The following is an 18275-nucleotide window of genomic DNA, read 5'->3' on the forward strand; positions in this document are numbered from 1 at the left end:
TCGTTATCGTATCGTAGTATATTTAACCAACTATTAAAAATAATAAAATATATATTTTTACATAATAGAAATACTATAAACATGTAAAATTTAATATTTTAAAGTCAAATCAAGTTTTCAAATTTCAAAATTGCATTATAAAATAGGGAAAAAATCATGGTTGGTCTTAAAATAACATCATCAAAGTTCAAATTCGAATCCCTAATTTCTAAGAGACTAATCTATCACTCATAAATTCGCACTTGAATCGCAAAAAAATAACAAGAATCTATAGAAATTGAGTTGAAGTGAGAAAGGTGGATTAGGGTTGTGAATTTGAAGGGTTATTTTGAATTCCGTTTATCAGCCCTAAAATTGTGAATATTTTTTTTTTTTTTTTTTTAAATCTTTTGACTAGTATCGTATCGTGATATGATGATACAATACGATATCTCGCGATATTTACCGATATTTAAACATACGCGATATTTACCGATATTTAAACATACTGATACAGAGTTCGAGTCGTATCGTTATACAATACGATATCTCGCGATATTTACCGATATTTAAACATACAAAGTTCGAGTCGTATCGTTATACAATACGATATCTCGCGATATTTACCGATATTTAAACATACTGATACAGAGTTCGAGTCGTATCGTTTTGATAGGAACCGTACCGTATCGCGATATCTCGCGAGTTTAACTACCATGTTTTTAAGTATGTAAAAGAGTAGCAAATTATATATTATATAAAATCTAAGTTTGTCTATAAATTAAGTGAGCATTCCAACTTAGGGATGTTAATCGAATGCTTAACCTGCTCAACACTTTTTATGTTTCTTTTTCCATCCAATTACTCTCATTTGCACACACCCATCAATAGGCCCACAAAGGAATTCAATTATCAAACAACGAAGAACCAACGGCTACTTTTCCTAAAAGAAATTATAGATCTAAAAAATGAATTTATCGTTTGTGAAGTAATGAATCAAGAAACTATAGAAGAGTCTGAAAACGATGGAATGTACATTAGCATCAAAATAATCCACAACATATCTACTTAGCTATCACCCTATTTTACACCACCGTTCTTTTTTAATTCAGCGATTTGATGGTGCACCACCACCACCGCCGCCGCCGCCACGTGTTCTTCTAGACCTCGCCCGAGTCACCCTCACAGCTTCTTCCAAGAATATGTCTTGCTGAGGAGGAGCCTCTGTGTTTCCATTTGGCACTGAATCAATTTGCATTTCTTGGACTTCACTGGAAGTCGAAGATTTCTTGGACTCGATAATGGATTGTGCTGGCGTCGATTTTTGTTCGTTCAGAGTAGCCTTTGAATCTACTGTAGGGCCCGCTTCTTCTTCTGCCGTTTTCTCTTGCTGGTTGCTTGAAGATGCATCGGAAGCATGAGAAGATGGTTCTCCAATCTGCGTCTGAGTTGCAGTAGCAGCTGGTGTGCGGTTTGGTGGCACCGTGGTTGGTTTCTGGACTCCAGTTCCTTGCTGCTGTGGCTGCAAAGACAAAATTAAATCGAGGAGAAAAACATATATATTTAAAAATTGAACTGATAAGTCAAAAGTAAGATTACAGATTGAGGTGTAATTGTCTCGGGAAGTCCTCGCGTACATACCTGAGTTGGTCGAGGAGGACTTGATTGTGAAGCAATGTACTGCAAAATGTCGAATACTCTAGTCTGACCGTAGCTCGCAGCCTTCTGCCAGTACAAGATTACCATATCTCCAGCTCTTAGCCTCAGCTCTAATAAGTTTCGATCAATATCTGTCTCGTGCTTTGCAACATAGGGTTTAAAGAACGAGTCGTACACGTATGTTGTCCCCTGAAATTGAATTTAGTTAATAAAACACAAAACCAAAAATACGTAATAAAAGGTACTAACGAAACTCCGCAAAAAGGATCTAAAGAGATTACAGACCTTAGTTTTAGGAAACCACAAGTATATAAAGAAGGCCAGCTTAGCTTCACCGTACATTGGAACCCTTCACAAAGTCATACACAGAAAAAAAAAAAATACGGGAAGGAGAAAACTTTAATATGATCTAAAGATAAGTATAATCATTTTATTGTACGAACCATTTAAAAATAGTTACCATCCAATGAATGTATCACCAATTCTTTCGCAAACTGTCAACCCGGCCACCAAGATCCTGAAAGTCAAAGATGTAGTGATACGTACGTGTAAACTTGCAACTTAATCATTTGAACGGGGATAAAATATAACATCTAATATATATACCAATATTGGCACCAAAAGCGAAGTTGGTCAATATCAGGCTTATTCTTTTCCACAGTTTTATAGCATTCGTACGCAGGATAAGCGTAGCCAAATGCAAGCCTGCAACAAATGTGAGAACCGATTAACACGTGCAATAAAATAAAGGTGCATAAGTTTTAATGGAGTGGAAACTGGAGATGCGGCACATACACGAGTCCTCTAGTGATTAAAGATCCAATCATTGTCAATCCCTGCCAAGAACATAAAACATTTGTTAGGTCAAGTCCAGCACTTTACAGAATCGGGTTAAACACGAATTATAAGACTGCACGACTTTATTCCGGGCTTGTAAATCTCAAATTATAACAAATAAATTTAGTTCTGCTTCTGTCCACAAGGCTTCACTAAAGCAGATTCATGTTTTTTTTCCATTTTTCTTTAGCCTTCGATTTTATTAGCTACAGTTCAACACTAAGAAATAATAATGACTGAAGCAACGAAATGTGACGATTCTTCCGTTTAGATTGCGAAATTAGGTTTCGATTTCTGTTCACTAGTAGCCACAAAATAATCCTATTGTATCAAAAGAATAATTACCGCTTCTCTTTGTTTAATCTACATCTCAGTTCCAAATTCCATGATTCAGAACAATTATATTCATAAAAATAACTCCAGAAAGTAGAAAATTTAACTGGAGATAATATCAATTATATTCATCAATTAATTAAAACTAATATCACTTTCTGGTAAGATAATTGCTACACCAAATTGAATAGAGGTCCCCAAACAAAAAATAAAAACCCCAAAAATCAAACGAATTACAAAAATTGTAAAGCGTAAACGAGGAATCAGTACCTGTATAATGCAAAAATTCCACGACAGAAAGTTAGGATTTCGCCGTTTGTTAAGCGGCGCCGCCACGGGACGACGACGGCGGCGAACCGTTAGTGCGTCGGTGGAGGGAGAAAGTTGAGAAGGGACACTCGACCGGGTTTTGAAGTGTCGTTTAGAATAATTTAATTTTATCTATTTCTCCGGACTTTGTATGTATGTATGTATGTATATGTATGTATATATCCGAGAAAGAGTTTCGCAGAGACGAGGGGGCAGTGTTACTGTGTTGAAGCGGTGCACGATTCTAGCGTGAGGGCTTATGACGCTCTTCATAGCATTTCACAATTCTACCCCTCGTGATTCTGTGACTAAACCATGGTTTTCCTTTCGGAATATATCACACTATCGTTTCCCCCCACATATTGTACCGTATCGTTTATCGTATCGCAAGATATTTGATTAAAGTAAAAATAAATAACCTACAAACACCCGTTGTACTCACTAATCGACTCGTTTACACCCTTAATTGATCTGACCTAAGTCACAAGTTATATATATGAGTATTTATATGTAAGGTACAATTTAGGTAAGATATGATGTAAATGAATGTGGATAAGTAGATGAGGAGCAAAGTATATTATTTAACCAACCAAAGAGCAACAAAAAAAACTGCAAGATTCTCACTTTTAAGTTTCTTATTAATAATTAAATAATTAATGGTCATAAGTCGCACTTTAGCTTATTTATTATATCCACCCACGCTTTTTAGTTCACTTATCGTAGCTTTCTTTTCACTCATTAACCTTTACTATTTTTCTAGGATAAGTTCTCTTACTCTACATGCATGCATGACTTTTTTTTAAGGCCATAAAAAAGAAAACTAATTAGTGGTCTAAAATTAATATATATATATATATATGGTTATTGATATTTCATTAATGTCAATGTAAGAGAGTAAGATATAATATTATAAATGATTATGAATATCTCATTTATAATATGCCATTAGTGTAGATACTTTTTTTTTAATAGATGCACTCGTATAACATATATCTTGCAAATCATGCAAGAGACGTAAGTAAACCACACTAACCTAATCATGTGTGACAAACTCGACCTAACGTCATTTAGTAAGGGGATTTGAACTTGAGTCGGTTAACACAAGTTCACTTACTCCAATCGTTAAGTCTGGAACCACTTCATAATCAATTTGCTTAAAATAAAATAAAATATTATGATATATGCATGCATTACTTTTGGTTTCACTTATATATTCAAATTAAAAGCCTTGTATTCTACGTTTTCTTCAAAGTTTGAAAATAAAAATAAAAATAAAGGTCAATTGTCCTCTTTTATCGAGAATTCCTCACATGGTTTAATTACCTTTACAATGATGAAGGGTTGTTGAATTGTCACTCTCATGCCCAAATTCATCATACTATATAGTACCAATTTAGCCCCTTTCTTATTAAGTTATCATAAATTCAATTCTACGTCCATAAATCATAATAATTGTGTCTTATTATTAGTACCATACTCACCACCAACTACATTCCCTACTAGGATTATTGATAGGCCCATTGAGATCCAAGTTAACCCTAACTTTTTGTTCTTAATTCCTTCATATGGTTGATGGTAATTTCATTTTACCTCTTGTACTCGACATCGGTCTAATTTTATCCTCTTGTAATTCTAATTGCATCACTTTACCCTCTATGTACTCACTTAATTGTGGCAATCGAGTCTTTTTGTTAATTTTTTAGCAATTCCATCCAGAGCAAAGGAGGAAACTGTTAGATGTAAACTGAATAGGCATAGATGCACTTACCTAAACCCTAACTATATATGCCCAAACTCTCAATTTTCTTCTTCTTCAACGTCTATTTCATCTCTAATTCTCAAAGGAGGAACCAATTTTGTAAGAATCAATCAAACCACGCGGAGATGCAACAGTAGATTGGGAACATGAACTCATAAGTGAAGTATCTCTGTATCTCTGGTAAAACATATACCGCCATAATGGAGCTTCAATGGGTGCATAGCTGCAAATATACACAGAACATACAAAATTTAAAACCAAAACCATTCCGATTGCAGAAAAATTTAGGATATTATTCGTGGTTTGAGTAAGGAACGCAGATCTTTTAACATAACCAAAGAAAAAAAAAATATTTAACATACCTTTTGTGGTTTGGGAAAGGAACGATGATTTCTTGACTTATTTCACTATTTCAATGTATCGTTTGTTGCGAATCAACTAGATTTCGGGGAGAATGTACAGTCGAAGACATTACTAGAGTTTCAAATTGGGGGGAAAATTCTTTTATATTTCGTAATTCAAAGAGAGAGACATTATATGTTTGTGAATGTGTATTGGAAAAGTGTATAAGATAGGTGGGCATTTAAGTCACTGCACCACTAAAGCTAACGGTATTAAGTTTGACTCTTGACAGAAAAACTTAATTGACGCAATTGAGTGAGTACCGGGGAGTAAAGTGATGCAATTGGAAGTACAAGGGTAAAATGGTAGAATGGTAAAATGAACAAACATTAATACATGCACCTAGGGCTGGAAAAAAAATACCGATTACCATATACCATGGTATACCAACCAAGAATTACCGAAAAATTACCGAAAGAACGGTTACCATTGTCTACGGTACGGTATTAGTACCGTACCATTACAATATGGTACGGTATTGGTATTGTATTTCTAATACCACGGTAATACCGTACCGTACCGCAATTTACATTTTAATCCGATTAATATGTTTTTTCCGATATTATTTTTTGTAATTATATTTTGTTATTTAGAATCTTATAAATAGCAACAATTATTTTTCCCTTAAGTTAGTGGTAGTGTATTGTTTTTTTTCTTTCTTTTTTTCTACCATGTTGAATTTTGCGATTGAACATATATATTCTACTAAATTGTCTTTTATGTTCTCTATAGCCAACTAATTTTATTATATATGATGTATGAATATTTTATTTTTTTACCTACATGTATATATAGCATTGGTAAAGTATTTATTGTATGTAATAATTATTAAGTACAATCAAGTTCCTAACAAATACCTAGTTGTTCCATTAAACAACATTTACATTATTATGACATTTGTTCTTGCTTCAATGAAGCAAATTATGTTAATTATTCCGATTATACACCGGACCTTCTTAGAAAATAAAATACAACTCATACAAGAGTAACTAGAATTATTTTCAATTGGGATATATATGTATATTTTTAACTCATTTGTTCTTTAATCTTTGATGCATCACCAAGTACGGTAGAGTACCACGTACCGATTGTACCGTACCGAAAATAACGGTATACCGAACTTTTTGGTACGGTAACGGTATGAAATTTTTCAATACCGCAATGTACGGTAGGTACACGGTATTGAGCCAAATGTTTGGCAACCGTACCGAATCCACCCCTACATGCACCATTCAATTTAATCATTATCCAACGACCGAATTTAGTGACCAAACTGCATTATTGCAAAATTCAGCTCCACAAATTACAACGGCCCAATCCAGCAAAATATTATTATTATAATTATTATTATTATTATTATTATTATTATTATTATTATTATTATTATTATTAGGGTAAATTACAAACACCCCCGAAGGTATGGTCAAATTACAAAAAACCCCATCTTGTTTGGATAATTACATCTAACCCCCCTCAACTATGATTTTTTCTTAGACCTCCACCTTTATGGTGCCAAATTCAACATAGTCATCTAGATTCCGTGAAATGTGCTCTAGTTTGTACTCTTTTTGTGTAAAAATACAGATTTCGATGCACCACAAACTGATATATACAAGCTAAAAATCACACATTATGATCATCTTGCTTAATAATGTAGAGCTTGAATGGGATAAAACGGGTACAAAAGTGATAATACTCCATTTAATCTCGAAGATTCCACTAAATTTGATGAGTTGAGGGGGTTGTTGTAATTATCCAAACATAAGGGGTGTTTTTGTAATTTAAACATACCTCAGGGGTGTTTGTAATTTACCCTTATTATTATTATTATAAGAAAATAAAAATATGGCTGGTGAAGAATGAAGATTGAAACGAACCCCACAGCATCCAAAATCCGCCATTGAAACAAACAAACAGCAACACCAGAAACTTCAAAATTCTCCTCTCCTCACATTTCAATCTTCTTCTTCCTTTCTGCTAAATCTCAATTTCAATGTCAACAATCCCTCTCAATAAATAAATAATTAAATAAATGAAAATGTTAGCTGCTGCGCCGTCTTCTTCAGCTTGTCGGCTTCACTCTCCATTTCTGTACTGCCCACTCAAGCTCTCTTCTCCCACCAAATCCCTTACATCTACTCAACGCTCTCCGCCGCCTCCGTATCCATGTATCAGAGCCGCCGATCTCGACCAGAACACAGTAATTCAAATTCCCCCATTTTTTCTCGATTTTTTTTATTTTATTTTAAAATATATTTGTTAATGTTGCCATTAATTTTGGTTGGTGTTCGTCAATTTCAGATAGTGGCAATTACAGTTGGGGTAGTCAGCGTAGCTGTTGGGATTGGGATTCCTGTTTTCTATGAAAGCCAAATTGACAGTGCTGTAGGGTTTCCCTCTTCTTCTTCTTTTTTAATTTTGTTCTGATTTTTAGAATTAATTTCAATCCGATTATTCCATGATATGTTATGAATAAAAGGTGAATTAATATTTATTTATTTTAATTTTATTTTTCAGTCGAAAAGAGACAATACTCAACCATGCTTCCCCTGCAATGGCAGTGGTGCTCGTAAGTTCCGTCGTTTATAATCGAAATGAATTATGCGCAGTGAGACTGTTATTTCATTATTCCAAGCTCGGTTTTCCTAAAGACATTATAGCTACATCGATATAGGAGCTTATAAATCACGACTAAATAATCGTGCCTTGATATTTACACGATTAAATGATTCCGTTTGATCGTGCAAATCTAAGTTATGTAGTCGAAAGAAAATGATGCATTCTCTTACAACTGCATTATTATCATTTCCTATTTGAACTTTTGGAAGATGCTAATCTTTCCTTGTCCACGAAACATTCTATTATGAGCCAGCGAAAATCGAAAGGGGATTCATTTTTCTACCAATTCTTTAAGGAAAAAGTAATACATAATATAATAGAGTTTATTGCATTTAGTACCCCTTTGTAATACCGAATTGCTAAAAGAAGTCTCGCTGTTATAAATATTAGCAATAAAAAAACCTATGATGCATTTTTCGGGGATAGTTTGCTTATAAAACTGAGTTTCATAGGGAGTTTTTAGCAATTCAGGATTACACAGGGGTGCTAAATGCAATAAACCTTAATAGATCATCAAAGATTGGAGCGTAAAATATCTGTGCAGTCACATTTATATACCGATGCTTCTTGATTTAATATCCATTTCCTATTGCTAAAAAAATGTACAGCTAAGATTACGTCTCGACATATTTTGTGCAGAGAAATGTAGATTCTGCACGGGTAGTGGGAATGTGATAGTTGATCTTGGTGGAGAAGAAAAGGAAGTTTCTAGATGCATCAACTGTGACGGGGCTGGTTCTTTGACATGCACCACGTGCCAAGGCAATGGAATTCAACCTCGGTACCTTGATCGCAGGTCAGCCGTTCGATTCTATGATCATATATATATCATAAATTTAGAGTTATAAACAATAATGTAGAACAGTAGGGGGACTTTTCTGAACTGAAAATTGGAATCGGGTAGACTTTTGAATCTCGAGTTCCGTGATTTTATTTGGGTTTTTTTTCGAATTAAATTGCATCGATGCTTACGTTTTTTTTTTTCCTTGGAGCAGAGAATTCAAGGATGACGATTAAACCGTGTGGAGAATGTGACAGCATACAGAAGAGGAATTCTTTGATGCCTTATTGACTTGTTCGCGCGGCATTAACACGTTTTTTTTTTCTTTTTTTTTTTTTTTTTGTTTTTCGGGAACCTATGTATTTTCGAAATGACTTAATACAGTTTGTTTAATTGAATTGGCAGATTATGTGTATTTATCTGTGAATGAGAGAGTGTTTACAGTTTGAAGAATATTATAATGCATTGCATTGTTAAATAAGTGAAAAAATGATGGGAAAAAAAAAAGGACTGTTTTATAAATAAATATAGGGTAAATTACAAACACCCCCCTGAGGTATGGTCAAATTACAAAAACCCCCCTCTTGTTTGGATAATTACATCTACCCCTCTCAACTATGATTTTTTCTTAGACCTCCACCTTTATGGTGCCAAATTCAACATAGTCATCTAGATTCCGTGAAATGTGCTCTAGTTTGTACTCTTTTTGTGTAAAAAATACAGTTTCCGATGCACCACAAACTGATATATACAAGCTAAAAATCACATATTATGGTCATCTTGCTTCATAATGTAGAGTTTGAATGGGATAAAACGGGTACAAAAGTGATAATATTCCATATAATCTCGAAGATTCCACTAAATTTGATAAGTTGAGGGGGGTGGTTGTAATTATCCAAACAAGAGGGGTGTTTTTGTAATTTACCCATAAATATAATTACAAAGTACAAAAATAGAAAAGGAAGAAAATGAAAAATGAACGTCGACAGCAGGGTTCGAACCTGCGCGGGCAAAGCCCAACAGATTTCAAGTCTGTCTCCTTAACCACTCGGACATATCGACTTTGGTGAAGATTACCAAAGATACATATTTCTTGACAATTTATAGATGATACTTTTTTTTTTTCTTTTACCAATAATAATATGGAAACTGCTGATGCACTATTTTCCCTCACTTTCGCAGAACAAGACAAAGTGAGCTAGTACAAGGAATTTGTCGACCGTCGCTTGAAACCTGATCTCTCCTCGTATACACCATTGCTCAACGGTGTACACAACGCCAACCTTGCCCCCTCCCTCCGCCTCCGCATACTATATATATAATTCATGGAGGCACAAAAATAGGTCCAGTCCAGACTTAACACATGCCCCCAATCACAATTTCCAATATTAAGCAATGCTAATTCCAGGCATAAATTGATTGAAAAAGGGTTGGAGTAATTTAAAACAAAAAATAAACGTCGACAGCAGGGTTCGAACCTGCGCGGGCGAAGCCCAACAGATTTCAAGTCTGTCTCCTTAACCACTCGGACATATCGACCTTTTTGTCATTCCAACAGCTACAAATTACCTATTCTATTACTAAAACCAGAACCATAACTAGATGTACTGCGTAATTACAGCTGGAGTCCCTGGTCCCTGGGTTTTATTTTATTTATTTATTTATTTTTACAAAAACTTCCCATGAGATTTGATTCCCTTCGACATTTAACCAAGGTCTCATCACATTTAAAATATAAAACTAGAGAAAACAAGACAACTCTACCTTCATTTGGTTCTTCACTTGCATGCATGCATAAAAAATCAAAGCCTCACTTCTCATATCTCCACATATGATAACACCACCAAAAAATAACTAGGTAAAAGTTATCTTCTAAATTTCAAGATCCTTTTGTTCTCTACATAACAATTACTAATAATAATAAAAAAAACCTTAATGTATAAACCTCCTCTGTATAACTCTATTTAAGAAAAAAAAAAAAAAAAGATTCTGTACATTTCACCAGTTAAACATATATTATATATAAACTTGATCCTCTCACTCAAAAACTATTGCCACCAAGATATGCACTAGAGCTAGGAGTCAACTGCCACATGGGCACATTGCTGCCACACTTCCCCTGCAACCAAGTCAACCTTACCGAATTACTCTTGAGAGAAACGAACGTCTCCCTGAAACTAGGATTCTCGAATAGATCCAACGCGGCATAGTAAAGGCTGTCTTCGACCCCTTCGATTCCGTCCAATGTTTTTATACAGTTACTGATCGTAAATCTCTCGTCCACCGTGGGCCCCGCGGATCTTCTTCTTAGCTTCGAAGAATCGATCATTTCCATAATTGCCCCCGCCATTGCATCCCCTAATTCTTGGTTCCAGTTGCTGTTGCTTCTTTCAGGCAGAGACCCTGCTTTTCTCTTTTTATTATCGGCCGTGTTCTTGCTGATGTTTCGAGGGGATGACACCTGGCATTCGAGTAGTTTCGATGTCGGTGGAGTTTTGGGGCCTGAAGGGTCAAGACACAGTCCTTCGTAGTGGCTGGATTGGGCGTATTTTCCGTCGACACCCGAGTCTGCAAATATTATGCATAGTTGCTCGTAAATAGGACTCTCCTTTGTCTTTGTTGTTGGTTCGATCTTCGGTTGTGCCTGTAATAATATATGATGGATTTGCAAGTCAGCATAATCGAGTACTACAAGGCCTTGTTTGGTTGTCAAGATAAGAATAGTGGAGGTACAATACACAATCCCCTAAGATAAGAGCTCATTTTTTCTTAATTGCGAAAAGTTATTTCACTGGATCAAGTAAAATACCAAGTAAAAAGATGAAAGGATTACGTAAACTATGATTTCATTCGCTTGGGTACCATTTTCATTGTTTTTGTTTTCATTTGCTTTTGCTTTTGCATTTTCATTTTCCTCATTTCAAAATCCATGAACCAAAAAGAGCCCTAACTAAAGATCAGATAACATCAAATTATAAAATCAATCATGGCTTAATTTACCATCCAAACGAGGCCTAGCAATATCACTTCATAAAACGTTAATATGAAGAGAGACAAGAAAAGAGTGACATACCCCAATATCTTCCCAAAGATCGAAGCCCACATAGCAAGGATCCTCCTGCAATACGTCGTTTTGAATAAAAGACGACTGAAGATTGTGATAGCGCGTGCGAAGAACATCAAGATGTTTCCTCAATTGATTGTTGTTGAAACTGAGATTGGTCTGCCTATTGAACTCCTCTCGGATTTGGTTCCATGTTTTCTTGTCAAACACATTGTTTGGCCTGTTCCCTTGTTGAATCTGCTCCACAACTATGTCAGCAAATATCTTGTCAAGCTCTGGGGTCCACCTTGTCCTTAATCGCTCTTGCTTCGCTTGATTGTCGTTAGCTTCACTCTCCATCTTTATAGCCACGCAAACCATTATATATTTACATAAAAAAGAAAAAAATTAATAAATCAATCACTAGTCACTACTTTTTTCTGCTTAATATCTTTCAATTGGGAAATAATCGAACAAACTTACCCTGGGTGGATCCTCGCCCCAAAACTTGCATATGCGGTCGAAATGTTGGCTCTGCTCCTCCGCAAGTGTGTGCCACATCACACCGACAAAAATCTAGGGAAAGTGTACTTTCTTAAATTGGATGCTCGTGTACTTTTTTAGTACAAAAAATTCCATGTTAAATCACAAACATCAACATACAGATATTTATTTTTTATTTTCTATTACTTTTGAGTCATATAGTGGAAGACCACAAACCCGGCAGATAAAGCAATTGCGACGTGTGAAAATACTCGTCAAACAATGATACGACTGTTAGTCTACAATGACACAACCCAAAATTTGATGACCATTTATCACGAAAAAATCGAATCCAATAAAAGTGGAAAGAGTTACGAGCATTACAACATTGCGACAAAAACACTACACCTTCCCCAAAAATAATTCACTAATTAATTAATAAAGCAAGAAACCATGAAAAATGAGAACTTGTACAAATACATAGCATATAGTTTTACTGTTCAAAAACCAGAAAAAGGCTAATAAAAAAAAACCAAGCATGGCATTGTCTCCTAAACCATAAAACGACAGCGTACAGGGTTCTAGTGAGCATGATTCGTCGAAATTGATCACAGCACACAGTTTTCACAATCAATCACAGCAAAAAAAAAAATTGACGCAAATGGGCGAATCCAGTATATAAAAGACGAAATTAAAATCGAATAAATGAAGAGGAGAACACGTACCTCATCGGAGAGATTCCGAGAACGGCCGAATTTTCCGACGCAACGGCGACGCCGTCGAGAGAATTTGAGATTTTAGGTTTAGGTCCTTTGAGAGAAGTGAGTAGAATTGTGATTATGGGTGAAAATAGGGAGACGAATATTCAAAGAATTAACTATCATTTGATATTAGGGTAAATTACAAACACCCCATGAGGTATGGTCAATTTACAAAAAAACCCCTCTTGTTTGGATAATTACATCTACCCCTCAACTATGTTTTTTTCTTACACCTCCACCCTTATCGTGTCAAATTCAACATAATCATCTAGATTTCGTGGAATGTGCTCTAGTTTGTACTCGTTTTGTATAAAAATACAGTTTTTGATGCACCACAATCTGATATATACAAGCTAAAAAACACATATTATAATCATCTTGCTTCGAAATGTAGAGTTCGAATGTGATAAAATGGGTACAAAAGTGATAATATTCCAAATCTCGAAGATTCCACTAAATTTGAGGAGTTGAGGGTGGTTGTAATTATCCAAACAAGAGGGGGTTTTTGTAATTTGACCATACCTCAAGGGGTGGTTGTAATTTACCCTTGATATTATGATCTTTGGTTTTTAGAGCGAGAGAGAGTGAGTTTAATTTACCGGGCTTTATTGATGGGCTCTCAATGAGAATATTGGGCTTTTAGGCCCGCTTCTACTTTTATTTACTTAATTAAACTATTAGCATAAATTAATCAATGGCCATAAGGTCCTAATTCGTGGAGTTTAATAATTCGAATTCGATTCAAACTATTTATGTAGCATAGAAACTTCAACTTCTCAGCATATCAGTAATTCGAACATGTTTCGTGTCCGACACGTGCCGGACAGCCTATTGAACTTTTTTGCAATTTTTAAAAAGTTAGAAACATGTTTGAATAACAAGTTTTCAATTTTTTTTGTTGTTTCGCTAATTACTTACGTGATTTAATGACCAATTGCAAATTGATAGTTGATAATAATATTTATTTTGAATATATTTGTATGGAAATATATAAAAACTTATATATGTTTATATAGCATATTTATAAATATATCCCTATAAGTTTAAAATTTACACGTTTCACTCCGTTTCCCCATTTTCAGGTCATGCTCGTATTGTCGTTTCCGTGTCCGAAATACATAGTAAACTACACACGGCAACACCATACACATTGCAAGAGAATTGATTTTTTTTCTGGGAAATAAGGTGGTGTTTGCAAAAAACTTATTCAAAAGAATAATTTAGTAATTATGAGTTAATCGGGTATTAAGTGTTTATTTCTAAAAGTTGGCGATGTTTACTAATATGCTGCAAAAGTCAAATTAAATAGAAAAAACCAATTTCGAGGTGCTTTTTAAAAATTTTTTGTTTAAATCAACTTATTTTAAAAGAAGCAAAAACTAAATTAAACTGTACATCTAAAATCAGATTAGGAACAAATAAAAACTCATAAGCTATTTCTAAAAGTTTTTACAAACACCGCCTTAAAAACAAAACCATCAACTACCAAGGTCATTTTAGTACTTTCCACTTCAAACAATGCCTCTATGAATCGTCGTTGAGCAATATTTCTCGGCGCCCTATTTTCTCCAAGATTAATTTTCAAATCTTCTTCCCAAAATTCAATTTTTTTCTTCCTCAAAATCAAAACCCTATTACCCATTTTACCTCCACATTAATCAATACCAGGGTCGAATCTTCATCGTTTCAAGAATCAGTCTTTTTCCGCACGTGTGGGATTCAAACGTTAGAGAAAATATATATTCGTTCTTCAATTTTTTTCCCGGCAAAAAAATTAAATGAAGCAGAGAAAGCGATCCAGCAGCGGGTGCTGCGGCTGGTTCCTGGTGATAATTGTTTTGGCGGGAATCGCATTTGCGGTTTTCGCGGTCCTCAAACACAAAACGTGGGGCTCCGGTTCGCCTGCTCTCGGCGACCCGAAGAAATACTCCGACGCGCTCAAAATCGCAATGCAGTTCTTCGACATTCAAAAATGTATTCCCCTCCTCCCTCTCCGTTTTTTTTTTTTTTCATTTAATTATGATTATAAAAAAAATTAATTGGAATTAAAAATTGCAGCTGGGAAATTGGATGAGAATCAGATACCTTGGAGGGGGGATTCGGCTTTAAAAGACGGTAGCGAAGCGAAAATCGATCTTTCAAAGGGAATGTACGATGCCGGGGACCACATGAAATTCGGGTTTCCGATGGCGTTCACCGCCACGGTACTATCGTGGGCCATACTCGAATACGGTGATCAAATGAATGGGGCGGGTCAATTAGAACCCGCTCGTAACTCGTTGAAATGGATCACCGATTATCTCGTAAACTCTCATCCGACTGCCAACGTCCTCTATATTCAGGTCGATCCGTAAATAAATCGTGTCGCGCTTCAACCTAATTAATAAGAGTTTGTTGCATTCAGTACCCTTGTGTTATACTAAATTTGCCAAAAATATGTCGTGTTATAAATATTAGCAAAAAATCCGCATTCTTTTTTAGCACAAATTAAATCCCCCTAAATGGTGTGTTTTTAGGGGGTAGTTTGGTAATAAAATTGAATTTTTATTGAGGATTTTGCTAATATTTATAATGCGAGAGGTTTTTTTTACAATTTAGTAAACATAGCGGTGCTAAATACAATAAACCCAAATTAATAATGTTGTTTCTTTGGGTTTATTGCATTCAACACCCCCGTGTTTTCTCTAATTACTAACAAACTCCCCGTGTTATTTTATTTAGCAAATTGCTATTTAGGAGGTTGTGTGCTAAAAAAATTCAATATAAGGGGGTTTGGTTAATATTAATAACAAGGAGGGGGTTTTGGCAATTGGATGTCACATAGGGGTACTAAATGCAATAAACTACATTTCTTTTGAACAATTTTTGGGGTTCTATGCTATAAAAATGCATCATAGGGGTATTTTTCCTAATATTTATAATATCAGGAGTTTTTTGACAATTAGAGTAAACCCAGGGGTGCTAAATACAATAAACCCTAAATTAGTAAGGTTGTTTTTTTTTTTTTTTGAACATTTTCTTTTTGGCAGGTGGGGAATGCTAAAGTAGACCATGGTTGTTGGAACAGGCCAGAGGATATGAAAGAGGCAAGACCTCTTACACAAGTCAACGCTTCTTATCCGGGGAGTGACGTGGCGGCCGAAACATCGGCCGCTCTTGCATCCGCCTATCTCGTATTTAAGTCAACCGATTCGACGTATTCGAGCTTGCTTCTTAAGCATGCCGTACAATTATTTCAATTTGCCGATAAATATAGAGAGGTTTACAGCATTAGCATTCCCGATGTTCAAACCTACTATAATTCCACCGGCTACGGAGACGAGCTTTTGTGGGCCGCCAGCTGGCTTTACCATGCAACGGGCGAGGCCACGTATATTGATTACGTGACGGGCGAAAACGGAGAGGATTTCGCTAATTGGGGTAGTCCCACTTGGTTTAGTTGGGATAATAAACTCCCGGGAGCTCAGGTAATTTTTATTTTTATTTTTATTTTAAGGTCATGGATTTTTTTTTTAATTTTAAATAAGAAAGTTGTCGATTTTGATGAAGGTGTTGTTGTCGAGGATTAGTTTCTTCGGTTCGAAAGAAGTGTCGAATTCCGATGCGCTCGATAAGTATAGGAAGACGGCGGAAGCTGTGATGTGTGGCCTTATACCGAAATCTTCATCCGCCACCTCGAGTAGAACCGAAAGTAATCTTGAAATCTCGACTTGGAATATAATAATCTATTAGAATTTTCTAAAGAAAAAATGGATGATTAAAAATTTACAAATGCAGATGGTTTAATATGGGTGAGCGAATGGAACGCTTTGCAGCATCCCGTGGCATCGGCCTTTTTAGCCGTCGTTTATAGTGATTACATGCTCACTTCTCGAACCGATAAGCTATCTTGCGATGGCGACAACTTTAAAGCCTCGGATCTTCGGGAATTTGCAATCACACAGGTAAAATAATTTTCTGGAAACCTTTGCTACTACTAAAATCGTTGGGTTTATTATTGCATTCGGCACCCCTCTGTTTTATCGAATTGCTATAAAACTTCCCGTGCTTTTTTACTACCAAAAATATCGCTATGATTCATATTTTTTTATAGCAAAATGCCCCCTAAAAACTCACTATTATAAGCGTTTTTTTTTTGCTAATATCAATAACACGAGGAGTTTTTTTAGCAGTTTGATATAGCGCAGGGGTACTGAATGCAATAAACTCGAAAACATTTTGCAGTACTTAATACTCATTTTGGATATATGTAACGGTTTGTGTTAGGCAAATTATGTTTTGGGGAATAATCCGATGAAAATGAGTTATCTTGTGGGATTCGGGAATAAGTATCCGGAATATGTTCACCATAGAGGAGCCTCGGTTCCGGGAGATGAAAACCCGGGCTGTAAAGACGGGTTCAAGTGGCTTGATTCGGACGACCCCAACCCGAACGTGGCAACCGGGGCCCTAGTGGGGGGCCCGTTTCTTAATGAATCGTATGTGGATTCGAGGAATAATTCGATGCAGGGCGAACCGACCACGTACAATAGTGCTTTCATTGTTGGGCTTCTTTCGGGTTTGGTTGCCACTTCTTCTGTGGTGCAATCTTTTGCATAAGATTATCATTTATTTTTGTAAATTAACTTTTTTCATATGTATTATCTTGTAAATTAAGTGAATTATGAATATAGTGTATTCATCGAAGGCTTAATTGAAGGAAATGAAAGTTGTGAGAGTGAATTGGCAGAAATGAGACAGTTAGGGGTATTTACAGGTACATAAATAATTACAAAAATAAAACAATTTTAAGAAAAATGACTAACCAACCTCGTCTCGTGGGCATGTCTAAGCTCACCCAACGTCTTCGTAATTAAAGGTGGACCACTTTTCAATATCTTTAAAATACTCTTAAGATTCTCTCACTTTTTTCTTAAATTTTGAAACCGACTTAAACATTAGAGGATTTTCACCGAAACCAACCCCCGACACCATGACATTTCAACAACCCTTCTATTTAGGTTAGGCTCGAGAGACCTTTCAGAAACGATAGATACCGAGAAGACTTTTGATCTCTAAGGGCGATAACGTGACGCAGACTAGATGGACTATAGCCCCACATCGCACATGTACTAACACAAACGTATAATGCTTACCTCGACATTTTCATCATTTGAACGTACATGAATTGTTACTTACGATACTTGCAACAGTTTAACTCAGATCGTTAGATAGGTACCCAACTTGAATGAAATTGCATCACACACATACGCATGTTAGTATGCGTATGTGTGTGTGTGATAGAGAGATACAAAATGTGCATCAAGCATG

The 18275-nt window shown here is 35.6% G+C and overlaps 4 protein-coding genes and 2 non-coding genes across 6 annotated transcripts; 2 read left to right on the plus strand and 4 right to left on the minus strand.

Annotated features, from left to right (window-relative positions):
• Positions 1-917: 917 nt before the first annotated feature.
• On the minus strand, positions 918-3657 carry LOC105956447 (putative HVA22-like protein g). Its single transcript, XM_012980299.2, has 7 exons — positions 3079-3657; positions 2434-2474; positions 2245-2343; positions 2099-2155; positions 1924-1987; positions 1621-1827; positions 918-1501 (listed from the first exon to the last, which is right to left on the minus strand). Exons 2-7 carry the CDS (start codon positions 2463-2465, stop codon positions 1088-1090), a joined length of 873 nt encoding a protein of 290 aa, XP_012835753.1. The 5' UTR covers positions 2466-2474; positions 3079-3657; the 3' UTR covers positions 918-1087.
• Positions 3658-7098: 3441 nt separating this feature from the next.
• On the plus strand, positions 7099-9131 carry LQY1 (DnaJ/Hsp40 cysteine-rich domain superfamily protein). The gene is made up of 5 exons (XM_012980298.2): positions 7099-7478; positions 7580-7663; positions 7796-7847; positions 8537-8693; positions 8893-9131. Exons 1-5 carry the CDS (start codon positions 7311-7313, stop codon positions 8912-8914), a joined length of 483 nt encoding a protein of 160 aa, XP_012835752.2. The 5' UTR covers positions 7099-7310; the 3' UTR covers positions 8915-9131.
• Positions 9132-9658: 527 nt separating this feature from the next.
• TRNAS-UGA (transfer RNA serine (anticodon UGA)) lies at positions 9659-9740 on the minus strand. The gene has a single exon. It is a non-coding gene; the product is annotated as a tRNA-Ser (tRNA).
• Positions 9741-10135: 395 nt separating this feature from the next.
• Positions 10136-10217, minus strand: TRNAS-UGA (transfer RNA serine (anticodon UGA)). The gene has a single exon. It is a non-coding gene; the product is annotated as a tRNA-Ser (tRNA).
• Positions 10218-10529: 312 nt separating this feature from the next.
• Positions 10530-13063, minus strand: LOC105956443 (L10-interacting MYB domain-containing protein). The gene is made up of 4 exons (XM_012980294.2): positions 12930-13063; positions 12205-12297; positions 11752-12081; positions 10530-11322 (listed from the first exon to the last, which is right to left on the minus strand). The coding sequence occupies exons 2-4, from the start codon at positions 12280-12282 to the stop codon at positions 10720-10722; spliced, it is 1011 nt and encodes a 336-aa protein (XP_012835748.1). The 5' UTR covers positions 12283-12297; positions 12930-13063; the 3' UTR covers positions 10530-10719.
• A 1382-nt stretch (positions 13064-14445) lies between these two features.
• Positions 14446-17687, plus strand: LOC105956380 (endoglucanase 2-like). The gene is made up of 6 exons (XM_012980231.2): positions 14446-14939; positions 15024-15307; positions 15995-16432; positions 16515-16656; positions 16743-16909; positions 17232-17687. The coding sequence occupies exons 1-6, from the start codon at positions 14744-14746 to the stop codon at positions 17562-17564; spliced, it is 1560 nt and encodes a 519-aa protein (XP_012835685.2). The 5' UTR covers positions 14446-14743; the 3' UTR covers positions 17565-17687.
• Positions 17688-18275: the final 588 nt, after the last annotated feature.

Source organism: Erythranthe guttata, chromosome 3 (assembly GCF_056151865.1).
Source record: "Erythranthe guttata isolate IM_541 chromosome 3, IM_541, whole genome shotgun sequence".
In the NCBI taxonomy this organism is placed as follows: domain Eukaryota; kingdom Viridiplantae; phylum Streptophyta; class Magnoliopsida; order Lamiales; family Phrymaceae; genus Erythranthe; species Erythranthe guttata.

Bases quoted from the DNA above. Each gene is read 5' to 3' on its own strand.
- LQY1 (XM_012980298.2), top strand. From the start codon at position 7,311: ATGAAAATGTTAGCTGCTGCGCCGTCTTCTTCAGCTTGTCGGCTTCAC. The intron at 7,479-7,579 runs GTAATTCAAATT...CGTCAATTTCAG, and splicing joins CCGATCTCGACCAGAACACA to ATAGTGGCAATTACAGTTGG. The intron at 7,848-8,536 runs GTAAGTTCCGTC...TATTTTGTGCAG, and splicing joins CTGCAATGGCAGTGGTGCTC to AGAAATGTAGATTCTGCACG.
- LOC105956447 (XM_012980299.2), bottom strand. From the start codon at position 2,465: ATGATTGGATCTTTAATCACTAGAGGACTCGT. The intron at 2,344-2,433 runs GTATGTGCCGCA...CATTTGTTGCAG, and splicing joins TTAATCACTAGAGGACTCGT to GCTTGCATTTGGCTACGCTT. The intron at 1,828-1,923 runs GTCTGTAATCTC...ATTCAATTTCAG, and splicing joins TGTGGTTTCCTAAAACTAAG to GGGACAACATACGTGTACGA.
- LOC105956380 (XM_012980231.2), top strand. From the start codon at position 14,744: ATGAAGCAGAGAAAGCGATCCAGCAGCGGGTGCTGCGGCTGGTTCCTG. The intron at 14,940-15,023 runs GTATTCCCCTCC...TAAAAATTGCAG, and splicing joins GTTCTTCGACATTCAAAAAT to CTGGGAAATTGGATGAGAAT. The intron at 16,433-16,514 runs GTAATTTTTATT...ATTTTGATGAAG, and splicing joins ATAAACTCCCGGGAGCTCAG to GTGTTGTTGTCGAGGATTAG.
- LOC105956443 (XM_012980294.2), bottom strand. From the start codon at position 12,282: ATGTGGCACACACTTGCGGAGGAGCAGAGCCAACATTTCGACCGCATA. The intron at 12,082-12,204 runs GTAAGTTTGTTC...GTGGCTATAAAG, and splicing joins GGGGCGAGGATCCACCCAGG to ATGGAGAGTGAAGCTAACGA. The intron at 11,323-11,751 runs GTATGTCACTCT...ATATTATTACAG, and splicing joins ATCTTTGGGAAGATATTGGG to GCACAACCGAAGATCGAACC.